This window comes from Crocodylus porosus, unplaced genomic scaffold, assembly GCF_001723895.1.
Source record: "Crocodylus porosus isolate Cpor-Errol unplaced genomic scaffold, CroPor_comp1, whole genome shotgun sequence".
In the NCBI taxonomy this organism is placed as follows: domain Eukaryota; kingdom Metazoa; phylum Chordata; order Crocodylia; family Crocodylidae; genus Crocodylus; species Crocodylus porosus.
In genome coordinates this window covers 2566454-2579974 of record NW_017728919.1, presented here as the reverse complement: position 1 = coordinate 2579974, position 13521 = coordinate 2566454, and the positions used below count along the sequence as shown (strand labels likewise).

The 13521-nt window shown below is 41.5% G+C and overlaps 1 protein-coding gene across 7 annotated transcripts in view; it reads left to right on the top strand.

The window, feature by feature from the left end:
- The window catches only part of MYO9B (myosin IXB), a 54732-nt gene that overhangs the window by 29058 nt on the left and 12153 nt on the right, over window positions 1–13521 (top strand). For 6 of the 7 annotated variants that reach the window (XM_019538375.1, XM_019538371.1, XM_019538372.1 and 3 more), the window contains 13 exons: window positions 1515–1628; window positions 2733–2772; window positions 3485–3607; window positions 4416–4496; window positions 5812–5922; window positions 6488–6610; window positions 7410–7559; window positions 7654–7820; window positions 8326–9270; window positions 10669–10735; window positions 11143–11273; window positions 11794–11951; window positions 12858–13048. In XM_019538375.1, the coding sequence (XP_019393920.1) occupies window positions 1515–1628; window positions 2733–2772; window positions 3485–3607; window positions 4416–4496; window positions 5812–5922; window positions 6488–6610; window positions 7410–7559; window positions 7654–7820; window positions 8326–9270; window positions 10669–10735; window positions 11143–11273; window positions 11794–11951; window positions 12858–13048 (2401 nt within the window). Of the gene's footprint in view, window positions 1–343; window positions 434–1514; window positions 1629–2732; window positions 2773–3484; window positions 3608–4415; window positions 4497–5811; window positions 5923–6487; window positions 6611–7409; window positions 7560–7653; window positions 7821–8325; window positions 9271–10668; window positions 10736–11142; window positions 11274–11793; window positions 11952–12857; window positions 13049–13521 lie in introns of all 7 variants that reach the window. The other variant, XM_019538374.1, reaches the window with a different exon arrangement.

Sequence of the window (13521 nt, the reverse complement as noted above, 5' to 3'; positions counted from 1 at the left end):
CGTTTCAGCTTCTTCTACATAAGAATATTTCTGTCAAGTACTGTTGTAAAGCCTAAATGCTCTTTTGCTGCTACGTTTCTAAAGTCTCATCTTTTTACTGGACGTTGCTGTTTCTATTGAACATTCTTCCTTATGCTGCTGGCCCCTGAGAACTGAAAAAAAAATAAAATACCAATATTTTGCTGCTTTTATGATTCTACGGGTACAGAAGTGATAACTGAAAAAGCAGTGCAGTGGCTGGAAGGTAGAGAATCCCTTCCAGACCTGGTTCCCAAGATTACTCTTTATATTCATGTTTACCTTTCTGTCAAGTATTTAGGTTCTATACATGTTCCTTTTGCAGCTGCTCAGTGCTTGATTTTTCATTTGATTGCTCTGAGGATTTCGATATAAATGCTTTTGAAGACATCATTTCTTTTTATGAAAGCAAGAAGTAAGTAGCAATAAGAAGACTTGTTGTTGGAGGCCAGGGAGGCACATTCCTGGACAGCTGAACCTTCTGAGTAAGCTCAGTGCAGAAATGCAGCTAAAAAAAAAACAACTGCAAAACCCTGGTTCATCAGCAGATTGAACAGCCTCAGGCAGTTGCAGTTGTCAAAAATCAAAGATACACTTCAGACGTACCAAACGTAGCCAGTGTGTGTCATGCTCATTTCCTTGAGATTCTGTAACGAGGAATGCAGGATTTTAACAAGAATTTTCAGAAGAACTAGAAAAAATAAGCAAATGCAACTTTAAATTATTGTTGCTTCTTCACTGAGCAGCTCAAAAAAGTGATTGCATTTTAATATCAGAAGTGATTCTTATACTTCTGTTGTATTTTTGGTTTGTGCCTTTCTGGAGAGTAAAGAAGGTAAGTTTGGTGCCAGGATGGGATCCTCTTCAGCATGGTGCATGGTTACACTGATGGAGTCAACAGTTAAATAGGGACCATCTCCGACTAACTTTCATGCTAAACATGTGTTTCAAAAAAATACATCAACTTTCTACTGGAAATGTGAAGAAAGTTAAATCCTCACTTTCAGATAGTCCTTAAGTGTCCAATGTTTTGCTGTAGTTTCTAATGAGAACTTGCTAAGCAAGCTAACTGTAATCGTTAGATGTAGTGAATCTATTTAAGAAATAGATATAAGCATCTATTCCTAGACATAAGTACTGAAAAGCCTCCTTTTTTTGCCTGTAAAGACCTTTCAGACTGCACATAATATAGCCTATTGGCAAATACTTAAGCATCAGTTTTTAATTTACCCTCACTTTTGCCATAACTGATAACCCAGGAGCATGTATTAAATGCAGTATACATAACTTGATGCTTGACCTGTAACCTTTAAAATCTGAGGGTATCAATTCACGTGTCATGCCAGGATTTTCTGTTTCAGAAACTCATGTTTAGGAAAAAGTAGCCTGGGATCAGCCTGCTGTTGTTTGGAGCACTCTGGGTGACGGGACCTCCTTGTTTTAATTCCCTGTTTTTTCTCTCATGACCATCTTTTGCCTGGCTGTGGATCATTTAGGGACTTGCATGATCAAATCATCAGGAGTATAAAAGGACTTCCCTGGCAGGGTGATGATCCCCGTAGGCTGCTTCGGTCACTCAATCGACTTCAGCCACACCGCTTCCACTTCCTGTGAGTTTTGGTGTCCTAGTATTACTTTGTGAGCGCAACAATGACCGAGCAGTATTGCAATCCATAGCAAGATCTGCAACAGCAGAGAGACCTCCTCAGACTAAATTGAACAAAACTAAAAATATAAGCAAGATAGTATTTCCTTGGCAAAAGCATAGTTCCTGTGGAAGCTAAAGAGAATGTTGCATCGTTTCCTTTGCAATAACAGTGGTAAAATCTGCTTTTGATACCACCTGCCCTGAAGTACTAAGCTGTGTAGCATGAACAGATTGCTGGTACGCATCAGAAAACCAAGTCTCTCTCAAAATAAGACAGCATATGCATTAACAGTTTCCCAAAAAGCTGGAAAAAAACGCATAATTGTAGGCACATTCCTAGAGCTAGTAACTTGATTGTGACAGTTAATTTATGATAGTTTGCATAATGAGGTGTTAACTGCAGGTCAGTTGGAGTTGGAGCACATTTTACACTAAAAGGTTAAACGCTCTCAGAATTAGGGAGTGAGTTGTACCCTGGTTCTCAAGAGATTCACGTTGCAGTTTGTGCTTCCTTAGCCAGCGAAGTGTGTGCACTTCCCTAGGAGATCTGTCCTGACAAGTGCTCGCATTACTCGTGTCTCAGAATCCCTGCGTAGAATGTTGGGGCACACGTTAACAGTCTGAGGAGCCCAGCACTTCTGCAGAATGATGCTAGCACAGGCAGAACCTCCCACTTCATCCGCTGGTGATACGGGGTCTGTCTTCCAATGCCCGCACAGGTGGTTTCATGGACTGAAAGCATGCATGTGGAAAGTGCAAGATATACCTTCTGTAGCAATCAGACTCATCTTTGATAGCTGTAGGTGCTGTAAACAAAACATTTCCTTTTTGCTAATGCTGCAGGTATTGGAAGTTGGCAAAGCCTTCTCCTGTCAAAGTGGTTTGCATTTCCCACATTACTCTGCTATGGGGAGCTCTGCATGCATGATCACATCCTGAAGCTGTTGCACTCAATCTCTTCTCCTCTGCATCTTAGCTTGATCTAATTTGCAAGACACGGCTTGCTGAACTAACCAAAAATCACAATGTATTTTTTTTTCTTAAACAATCTTTAATATTTTAACAGGAAAAGTAGAGGTATCAAACAAAAGCAGATCATTCCCAAGGTAAAGTTATTCAGCATGTTTAAAGATTTTTTTTTTTTTTTTTTTTTTTTGCAAATAGTGAATATACCTCTTGATTTGACAAAACTTTCTACACGGAAGATTGTGTGTGGTGAGAAATCTTTTGTCTCCCATTACCCCTTAAATACCCGGGTAGATAAAATGTTGTCTTTAGAATTGGCTGACATGTAAGCTCCTTTTGACTGGAATAGATAAATGAGGAAAGTACCTTTCAGCAATTAGACAAGAACACTCTTGCTACCAAATTCTTGAGTCCCAAATGTTACTGACATGCAGTAAAGCTTGCCTGGCAAATGAACAAAATTCCAGGTTGATCCATGGTTAAGCAGAGCAGCGGAAATTACTTGAGAAAGGAACATACCTTCATTGTGACAAGGAAGGAGCTTGTCTGTATGGACAGCAACCCATGACCAGGCCGTAAGGGACAAAAATATTGGTTATGTGAGACCATTTTTTTTTACCTTTTTCCACCCCAGGGAAGAGGAACAGAAATGGTTTCAGTGTTTGAGAGAGGATAGTTCAGGTTTTAAAGTAAAAATCCTGAGTGACTGAGTGTAACATAATATAGAGAATATTGTCATTAAGTGGTAGATTGCACTCTTGCCACACTTGGTGATGCCAGTATGATGTTTGTCCTTCAAGTAAATGATCCTATACATATAAATTGTGAAAATACCAAATTTATTAATTGCAGAACTTGCTGGATTCCAAGTCTCTGAAGCTTATAATGAGCATGACGCTGCATGATCGGACTACAAAATCCCTCTTACATTTGCACAAAAAGAAGAAACCCCCTAGCATAAGTGCACAATTCCAGGTAAATGAATATCTGATTTGGTGACTTATGCATATTTCAATCTTCATAGATAATGACTGCTCTGCAATGGAACAAGCAGTGAGTAAAAACCACCCGGGACTGTCCCCCTCCTGCCACGCCAGAACAGATTCCACTTCTTTATTTCCCAACCAGCTTGCTAGTTCTTTGCATAGATCAGTCTCTTCTTTTTGGGTTAGCGATTCTCAGCCAGGGTGCCTTGAGATCTTTTCAGTGTTAGCATTATTAGATAAACATGATTCACAAGATAAACACAGAAATTTCAAATTGGAATCCACAGTGTCGGAAACATTCTAACATGCCGGGGTCTTTCTGAGTTCTTTGCCATAAAAGAATTGCTCTATTTTTGCATAGTCAAAAAACAAGTGAAAATTAAGAGCTAGCTTTTTCTGAGGTGGACCTTGAGGCTTAAAAGGTTGAGGACCATTGTTCTAGGCCTTTTGCAATCTTTTAATGCTTACAGGCTAACTGTAATTTACTGTATATATAATACAGAAAATATAGGGACTTTTGATAGTCAGTCGTTCTGTGGCAATGATGATAGATCAGTAAGAGACTACACAAGCACCTGGCTCTTGTCCATGTTTGGTATATGCAAGAGCTGGCAGTGAAAGTGTCTTGGATGCTCCTGGTAGAAAGGAAAAATGAATACAAAAATGATTTGGTGAGACCACGTATTAGATGTATTGCAGTGTCTGGCTGAGACTTGTGTTCTAAGGAAGAGGTATTGTTGGCAAAGGCAATTCAAAATAGTGATGTTTGCATGAGTACATGGAATGTTTTATTCCAGACCTCTCTCAATAAATTACTGGAGACTCTGGGGAAAGCTGAGCCATTCTTCATCCGCTGCATTCGCTCCAATGCTGAAAAGGTAAGTCACTTCACTTGCAAGGAAACTAGTCTGATGGCCATGCCCCCACCCACTTATACACAGTAGTGTTCAGCTGCTAACATGTTAGTTACTACGATGAGCACGTATAAAGGCAGATAGAGCTTTCTTTTGTTGGAGAAAAACCTAATAGCACATGAAATAACTCATAGCTGATATTGTTTGAAAATACATCATAAAAGAAGTAGAATGTTGTGTGTGTGATAAGAAAAAAAAATGTGCATTACTTAGCCTAAGGCTTCTGGCACAATCTCCAACCACTGCAGCAACCCTCTGCCCTCTTACAGAAGTTGTGCTGTCACAGCAAGCCCTTGAGATTATGGGACTGACAGCCAGCTCTAGCTTTACTGAAGTGTTGGCAGCGGCAGAGTATTGTGGGCATTTGAAAGCTTTATGGTAACATAAACATGGAATGAATTGGAGGGTTTTTGTAGAGTTCTTTCTGGACAAATGTCCCCACTTCCCTAATGCTCCCTAGCACTAACTACTCGCTTGTTGGCATTCTTACCACAAATGGTAATAGTTAATTAGTATATGAAAGGAACTCCCCTTGTCCCAGAGAAAAGCAGCAGCCATGCGGGAGGGGGGTCTTTTGGTATAGCGAGTTTTTAAGGTCACAGTTGGTAAGTAGGTATGCAGTTTGTAGAGTTGTCCAGACTTCAGTTTCTCCCAGTAAAAAGCAGAAGTAAAGATGTGAAGCAAAGAGTAACAAGGCAGAAACTGTTCATTCTTTGGTTACTCTGATTTACTACTTCCTCTGCTTAAACAATGCTGTTGCCGCTCAGCCAAGTGACTGTGGATGTTGGGGATTCCTGTTGGAGAATCCTTGTTGTGGAATCTAGGTATAATCTTACTGTGGCTGTTCAGGTACATTGTGAAAACTAAACCTTGAACAGAGGTGGTCACAAACAGCATGAAGGCAATCCTCTCCTTCAGATTTCAACCCAAATACAAATACCTGGTGGCCAGAAAGCAGCTGTGCTTCAAGAGCTGCTGTAAGAGAGGCAGGGAGCAAATATCTTTGTGTTACCTCAAAGAATTTAAATGATATTTCTTTAAAGACTGAGTGATGCATGCGTTCTGAGACTATTTTAAGACTGCAACAGTATCACAGATTTTTATTCCTGCCATTACCATGTTGTTCTCTGCTTTATCTGGAAGAACAAAATATGGATATTTGGAGACAACTTTTTTTTTTTTTTTTTTAAGGAGCGTTGGAGGAGGTAGTTGTTTTGTTTTTGAGCAGGTGGTGTAAACTGCATCCTGCATACACTGTTTTCTTGCCTGTCTCTTTCAGGAGGAGCTCCTTTTTGATGAGGGCTTGGTTTTGCAGCAGTTGAGATACACTGGCATGCTGGAGACGGTGCGAATTCGAAGATCTGGTTACAGTGCAAAATACACATTCCAGGTACTGAGGGAAGAAGGATGCATTGTGATGTACTTCATGACCATTTGAGTTCAGTGTATATATTTTCTTTAGTAGGCAATAATGCTTGTGACTGACTTAGCCCTAAAACTACATTAAAACCCTGTCTGCAGACATCTTGCAGTATCTTACGTGGGGTCTGTATTGCAAAGGCATGGTCTGAATGCTTCTGCACATTCAGTACTGTGCTGTCACTTGCAGGGAGAGAATTGCACCTGAACTGTGGTGCTAAGTTATAGAACACAGATTGTTAAAATTAATATTTACGTGTAGAAATTTCAGTAGATTTTTTCATTAAATAATAATTTGAGATGTGTTTATGTACATACATAGCATCTGGATAAAGCAAAGATATTTAAGCAAAACATATATTTTTTTATGGGAACTTTACAGACAAAATTTTGGACTGAGACACAGAGGTTAGCACTGGCTAACCTTTGCAGCCCAGAAATCTTAACTTTACCTCAGCTCTAGTTTTCTAGTTGTAACTCCAAAGTCATGAGCTGTCTGCTAACTTGTCTCTTGTTGTGTGCTGTTACCTCCTCAGGAGTTTATAGACCAGTTTCAAGTGTTATTGCCCAAAAATGCCAAAGCCTTGAGGGAAGACATAGGTGCTTATCTGAACAAACTGAAACTGGACAAAAACAACTACCAAATAGGGAAGACCAAGGTTTGTGAAATATCTTCCATCATTGAAGGTGCTCTGTAAGAAGTGTGAATGCATAGAACGTCTCTCCTGTTGGGGTTCTTTAGCATGTGTTTCAATATTTTTTTGGCTGTGCACACGAAAAATAATGATTTAAAAAAATGTGACCCAGCTTTCCCTATAATATTCATTGTCCATAATTCTCCTGATCCCATATTTAGCCATCTGAGCAGACTGTCCAAAATGGTGCAGGGATTTTCACCCTGAAAAACAGTCTTCATATTTGGACAGCCTTCAGTCTATGGACAGTTGCTGCATTTTTTTTTTTATCACTAAGCTCACTGTTTTCCATTTGGAAAGAATTGTATATGGCTTTCAGATCATACAAGTGAGTAGTGGGAGTCTGACACACTTTTAATCAGTAAAACAAGGCGAAAATTGACTCTTGAGGGGGAACAAATTTACACTGGGCTGTGCAGTAAACCAGACTGAAGTGCTGTGCAACAGAATTTTGAGAGTAAATATCTCCCCCTGTATGTTTAATGCAACCCCCCCCCCCAAAAAAAAAACTTTAGGAGATGTGAATGGAAATAACGTATTAATGCACCAGTTATAATCAACAAAAATGTGTTGTAGATGCCTTCTCCCATCACACTGGAAATGGAGGTTAGATGTTCCAGTAACAGGAAATTCAGGTCTACTGTGCTGAGAGCACAGTGTCTAGATACCCATTAGGAATGGTTCCCTGGGATTTATCTATTTCAAGGGATGAAGCAGCTTGGTTTTTATTTGTGTTGATGTGACCCTTTTTTTAACTGACCAGGTGTTCATGAAAGAGGCTGAGCGACAGATATTACAGGAAGCACTACATAAAGAAGTGATCAGAAAAATCATTCACCTTCAGAGCTGGCTCCGGATGGTTTTGGAAAGGAGACGCTTCCTCAGAATGCGGCAGGCAGCCATTACTTTGCAGGTACATTTTATTCGATTTTTAGTGCGAGTTGCAAAGCTCCCCTCCAAGAAAGTGTCGATGAGCATGTCTCTGACTAATGAAGTCTCCCTTCTAGGCTTGCTGGCGCTCGTATTGTTTTAGGAGGGCACTGGAGAGGAAAAATGCTGCCGTCTATATTCAGTCAGTGTGGCGAGGGTACAGGGAACGGAAGTCCTACTGTCAGCAGAAGAGGCGAATCTCCCTTGTGCAGGCGCTTGTTAGGGGGCACCTACAGCGTAAGAGGTAAAAGAGGAGCATGGCTCTGCCAGACCTGTATAGAAATACCTCAAGCTGCCTGACTTGCATTGCTGTGGCTGAATGAATGAATTACTGCTGTAATGAGTCTGTTTTCCCAGTAGTACATTCTTTGTATTAGTTTGTCTTAACTGCAGTTGGTGCCTGATTTAAACTGATGCCAGTGATGTTACCAGGATTGCATTATCAGGATAAGCCAAGGGCAGCCAAGGTTTGCCCAGCTGAACTAACTACATGGATGGAGTGTTAGGGAAGCCAGGGTTCCTTCAGAATTGGAATTGCTTGTAGTATCAATTACAGCAGCTTCAGTGCTATGGCTTGCAGGAAGTCCAAGGCCCTGGTACAAAATACCCCAGAAGTCATGCAGGGACTTCATTTATTGGTACCATCTAGCTGCAGTGCTTTGTGAGCCATATTTAATCCACAGGCCTTGCTTTTGGCTCCTTCTGGATTATGCATTTATATACCCCATGTTTAATGTTTTATTAACTAGGTTTCAACAAATGCTTGTGGAGAAGCAGAAAGCTGAGAGAGAGCAAGTGGCGATGCAACAAGCTCAAGGGAAAGAGACCGTTATAAACCAGGCTGAGGATGGTGAACCACCGTCAGAGCAATTGGATGTAAAACCAGAGATGCAGGTAGATGAAGGTGTTGAACAGGTGGCAGAAAGAGAAGACAAAGCTCAGCATGTGCAAACTGAGAACTTGAGCCACGCTCCTGAAAGAGCTGTGCCATCCCAGAAGAGCATAGCTGATGGCTCTGAGAAGATCCCAAGTAGTCGGGAGAAACGGGCATCTCGACGACAGAGAGGGCTGGAGCACAACAACTTGCAGAATAAGCGTGTCCTATTCTCCGTAGAGGAACAGTCTTTAGTGTCCCTTGGAGAAAAAACTTCTGCTAAAGAAACCCCAGAAAAAGCCACAGCAGAAGATTTGGTACTTCTGAAAGGTACAGAAGAGAGAATCCCAGTGGAAGAAAGCAAAACACTTTCAGACATACAGCTGTCACGGAAAATAATGGATGACGATTCCCATGCTGAGCGAGCCACTGAATCAAAGCAGGAAACATTAGATGAGAAGGATGCTTATAGACTGAAAACACAGGAGAGCCAAAAGAGCCAGATAAAAGGCAGCCAAAGCTTCAACTGTCCTGAAAGACCATCAAATCTTATGCTGAATCTTAAAAACAGCCTACCTGCTACTGGAAGCTTTCGAAGTCCAGTCGAATATCGCGCAGAAAGACATAAACACAAAGCCAAAGATCTGGACAGCCCCACCTCTTTTCAGATACAGCGGTACCTGGATGACCCAGGGAAACTGAGAGATAAACGGGAAAAATGGAAAGGAAAGAGGCAGTCAGAAGCTGGTCAGAATGAAATGCTAAGCCAGTCTTTCGATGAAAGTATTGAACCTGGCCCGTCTCCACAAACTCCACTAGAGTAAGAACAGCTTCCCAATTGCTTTACTGTTCTGCTTTCACCAGTAGTTGATTGTGCTGAGGACACATTTCTGTAATACAGTCCAAAGAGAGTATGTTGGCAGCAATTAAGGGGTGGAAGGAAGGAATCCTGTCAGACATAAAGGTTGCTAACAGATGTGCAGCTTCTTGGTCTTACTCATGGGACTTCACAGAGAGCACCGTGAGTTGGACCGACCCTCCTGATCCAACGGATGTTTGCTGTTGGGTCAGGAGGGTGGGGGATCAAGCTCCACTTTGGAGCTGATACAGTGAGAGAGGCTGTGTGTTCTGCAGCCTCTTCCCCTAGCCCGGCCCCCCTTCCAGCTCCTCTGCTGTCTCAGGTGGGGAAGGAGGTCTGTTTTCAGATTTGTCCAGCTTGCACTGGAATGGGGGCAGGTGGATTAGAGCCCCCCACTTTGGGCATTCCCGCCCCTACTTCCCCCATCCTGAAGATGACACTGGGGTTGGGGCTGGCCTGCTTCAGCGCAGCCCTGCTTCTGGCGTGCACTAACAGAAGCTAATGAAGATGCTCTGCTTTGACGTGCCATCATCTGAACCCTTGTGTAATGAGGGTTCATTTGTTGCATGATTGAGCACTTTTTTTAAGTGCTCTGCAGCTGTGCTCATCTGTGAGTGCACAGTTGCAGAGCATTTTTGATGGCCAGTTGCATGACAACGTCAAGTCTGTCAGTGCCCAGAAAACCATGCATTCTGGGATCTAACCCCTGCATGGCACGTGGCAGAGGTGGGAGGAGACAGGCAGCACAGTGACAGGTTGGGCAGGGAGTGTAGGGCAGAAACAAAGTAGAGCATCAGATCAGGCAGGGAGAAGAAAGCAGAGCATCTGATTGGGCATGGGAAGGGGCTTAGAGTGGTACTCAGAGAGGGTATAGAGCTAATTTGTGGCATACCTGCCAAAAAAAAAAAAAAAAAAAGGTTGGCTCCTCCTATACTAATCCTTCTTTGCCTCTCCCAGTTAAAGAACTTTTTTTCATATGCGATAATCTAGAAAGTTTGCTTTTAAATAAACAGCCTCATTAGTCTCCAGGGATTGGCCCTATGTTTATGATAGAAAAAAAAAATCAAGAATTTGGATATTGAAAAGGTAATTGGAAATTTGGAAGACCAGTGAGAGAGGTTAGTAGTAGTAGTAGTTAGTTAGTAAGGTTAGGTCAAGATCCTCCCCCACAGGTTAACAATCGATGTGTGGTATTTTTAACAGTGACTACTTTGGGACAGTAATTCACAACACATTATAAACTGTTTTGTGCAAAGTAAGCTTGTTTTGGTTTTTTGGCCTGAGCTACCAGACAATTGAAACTGCGTGTGTTATTTAAAATAATCTGTTTTTTACAGTAATTTTGGTGTAATCTTACAGAAAGAAGAGGACTACTTCTTCACTGAATGATATCTCCAACCTGGCCCAATCTGTCAGCATAAGTCAGGTATTGACACTGTTCAAAGATATATTTGTATATTCTTACTTACCTTATTAGGAATGCAAAGTACAGGAATTTGGGAATAGTTGACCTGCCGTGCATGCAGTACGGGCAAGTTCCTATCGGGTTTTGTTTGGCTTGATTTCCATGTAAGATGGATAGTTTTGTTCACTGGATTTTATACAGCAGTTTATTCTTTCCATTTCTTGTTTTCAAAACAGAATCCTAGAAAAGGCATTATACCTCATAAAGCATCTCCCCGAATAAAGAGTCCATAACTTGGATGAAGCAGGTTCTTTAGATTTTCTTATGAAAACAGAACCTGATTATAGATTGCTTCAAAAGTAAGGTGTAAATACAGGATATGGCACTTGTTTCATTTTAAAAACTATGGTATTTGTAATGTTCTGTAGCCACCTCCAGATACCATTGAAGAAGACAAGGTCAACAAAAAACACACTCTCCAAAAGAAGTCAACAGAGCAGTTGTCACCCTTGGATTCAGCTGTTCCACTGCAGTCATCTAGCCAGCAGATGGATGCTAAGTATGTATTCTCTGTGGCCATGGGACTGGTTTTAACCAAACGGACCAACGAGTGTTCCCTGTCCTTAGTTTCCCTGGTACACCCAGGTATCACACCCACCAGAATGTGTGACACTAGCACGTGGGGCAGGAAAAGAAAAAGCAGGGAATTTTCTCAGCCAGTCAGCAAAATTGCTGTAGTGTCAGTAGCTGACATGAATTGGATGTTTGGTTACTTCATTCGGCCAATGTAGCTTTGGTTCTAGCTGTGGATTTTCAGGAAAAGGCTCCTTATTATTTAGGTAATTTATCTCCAGTGAACTGAAACGCTTGGAAAATGGAGCACAGAGAGGTCACGCTTCTCCGCAGTAAATGCGATCCAGCTAGTTAATCTCTCTTTCCCCTTCCCTCTGGTTTTGTTTTACTTCACCAGTCTTTGGAGCTGAATAACTTCTGTTCTGGAGATTTACTTCTTAGTCACTTATTCATAATGGAATCCTGCCTGATTGTGAGGAAAAACCTGTGTTGTCTTTACTTTTTAGGTCTACGTTTAAAAGTCCTTTGCGTCGATTCCTGGGGAAAAAAACAGACAAGAAAAACCTTAAGGAGAATCTGGATGCAATAGAGGAAGGGGAGAATCTTTCACTTGTATCGTGTGCTTTGATACGAGAAGCAGTTGAAGTGCAGCAAGTGTCAGAATGTGAGTTTCCACCACTGGGCCACAATGAGCAAGGAGGAATGTAAATGGGTGTCTTCTGCATTAAAACTTGCACTTGTGGGATCAGTTGAAATTTAAATTCTTCAAGTGTTCAAGTGCTTGTTATGTACAGAAGTTGTGTGTTTGGGTTCAGTTAAAGCAGGATTTTAAATTCTGTTCTGTTACCTATTGAGAGAAAGTTTCTGAATCTTGTAATTTTACAAAATGTGCAGTATTATCTATAGCTTCAGATTTTACTTCCATGTGAGGCATTTCTTAGATGGTCTTAATGCTATTTTTGTCACCAAAATGTGACTCTGGTGAAAGTAATTCTTGGTTTATGCTACTAGAGTACTAAATGCAGGTGTTTGGAAAGGATGAATTCAGTTTCTAGGTTGATGATGTTGCTCTTATTTTTCTGCTGTCACTTTCCTCCACTCTTGATGAATCCTGCCGGAGAGTCCTCTACTCAGCTAGACACAGGGCACCATATTCAGAATGGAGTTTTAGGTCTCCATTCTTGAGCAGCTTTAGCAGTGGGGTCTTGTGGTATTAATATCAAAAAGCTCAAATAGATGCATCGTAAAAGTAAATGGGGTTCTTTGGGTAGATGTGGTATTTTTTATTAGATCCACTAAATAGTTGGAAAAAGTTCTTTGCAAGCTTTTGGACATAAGCATCTTTCTTGGGCATTCAAAGACATGTCTGAGATTCATCGTGGACCCAGAGGGACAAAACTGGTGTAAACTGTGTTTCTGGTGTAGTTCTTAGAATGAAGTGTATGTTTTAAAGATTTGTGCGGAGAACAATGTGGAAAAATGGCCACAATTAAATTTCTGGTGATACGGAATTGATTTACATCATCCTGCCTGGAAAATGTTTATAAAATAGATATACATCTTATCCCAGACCCTCCTGGACAACCAAGTCGCCCTCAGGCAGGAGAGAGCCACGTGAAAGACACTGGCAAAGCAAAGAAGACCCGTGCTATTAAGATCAGCAAAGTTACAGCTGCGTCTGAGAAGTGGCGAGTGTCTGTGTTCCGCAAGATCACAAATGCCGATGAGCTGAAATATCTCGATGAGTTCCTTCTAAACAAGGTGAAAATCAGTGAAGTAGAATAGAAGGCATTCTATGGCTAGTTATCTGTGGAAAATTGGAGTGGAAGTTTTTCCTGACTTATGTTTTGCTTGCTTATTTATTTTTCTTGCTTTTTAAGTTGTCCTGAAATAGTAGGGATGTAGGGCTTTGTGCAGCTTAGGTCGCTGATTCAATTCAGCGGCCGTTCGGCCGCCAAATCTTCAAATCCAGATCGAATCGGGAAACCATGTAATCTCTCTGAATCAAAAAATCGATTCGGAGAGATACAGTGTTTGGACATAGACACAGCTTTAAATGTTTTTTCTACGTACATCTAGGTAGCCGGCAGCTCGTGAACGCAGTGATGTGGGGGCGTGTGGAGTTTCCCACAGGAGCAGCAGACCCGGAGGTGGACCAGAAGCACTTCCGGGTCCGCCAGGGAGTATGCTGCCACCCCCCACCCGGTGAATGGTGCCTCCTGGGACTGGGGACA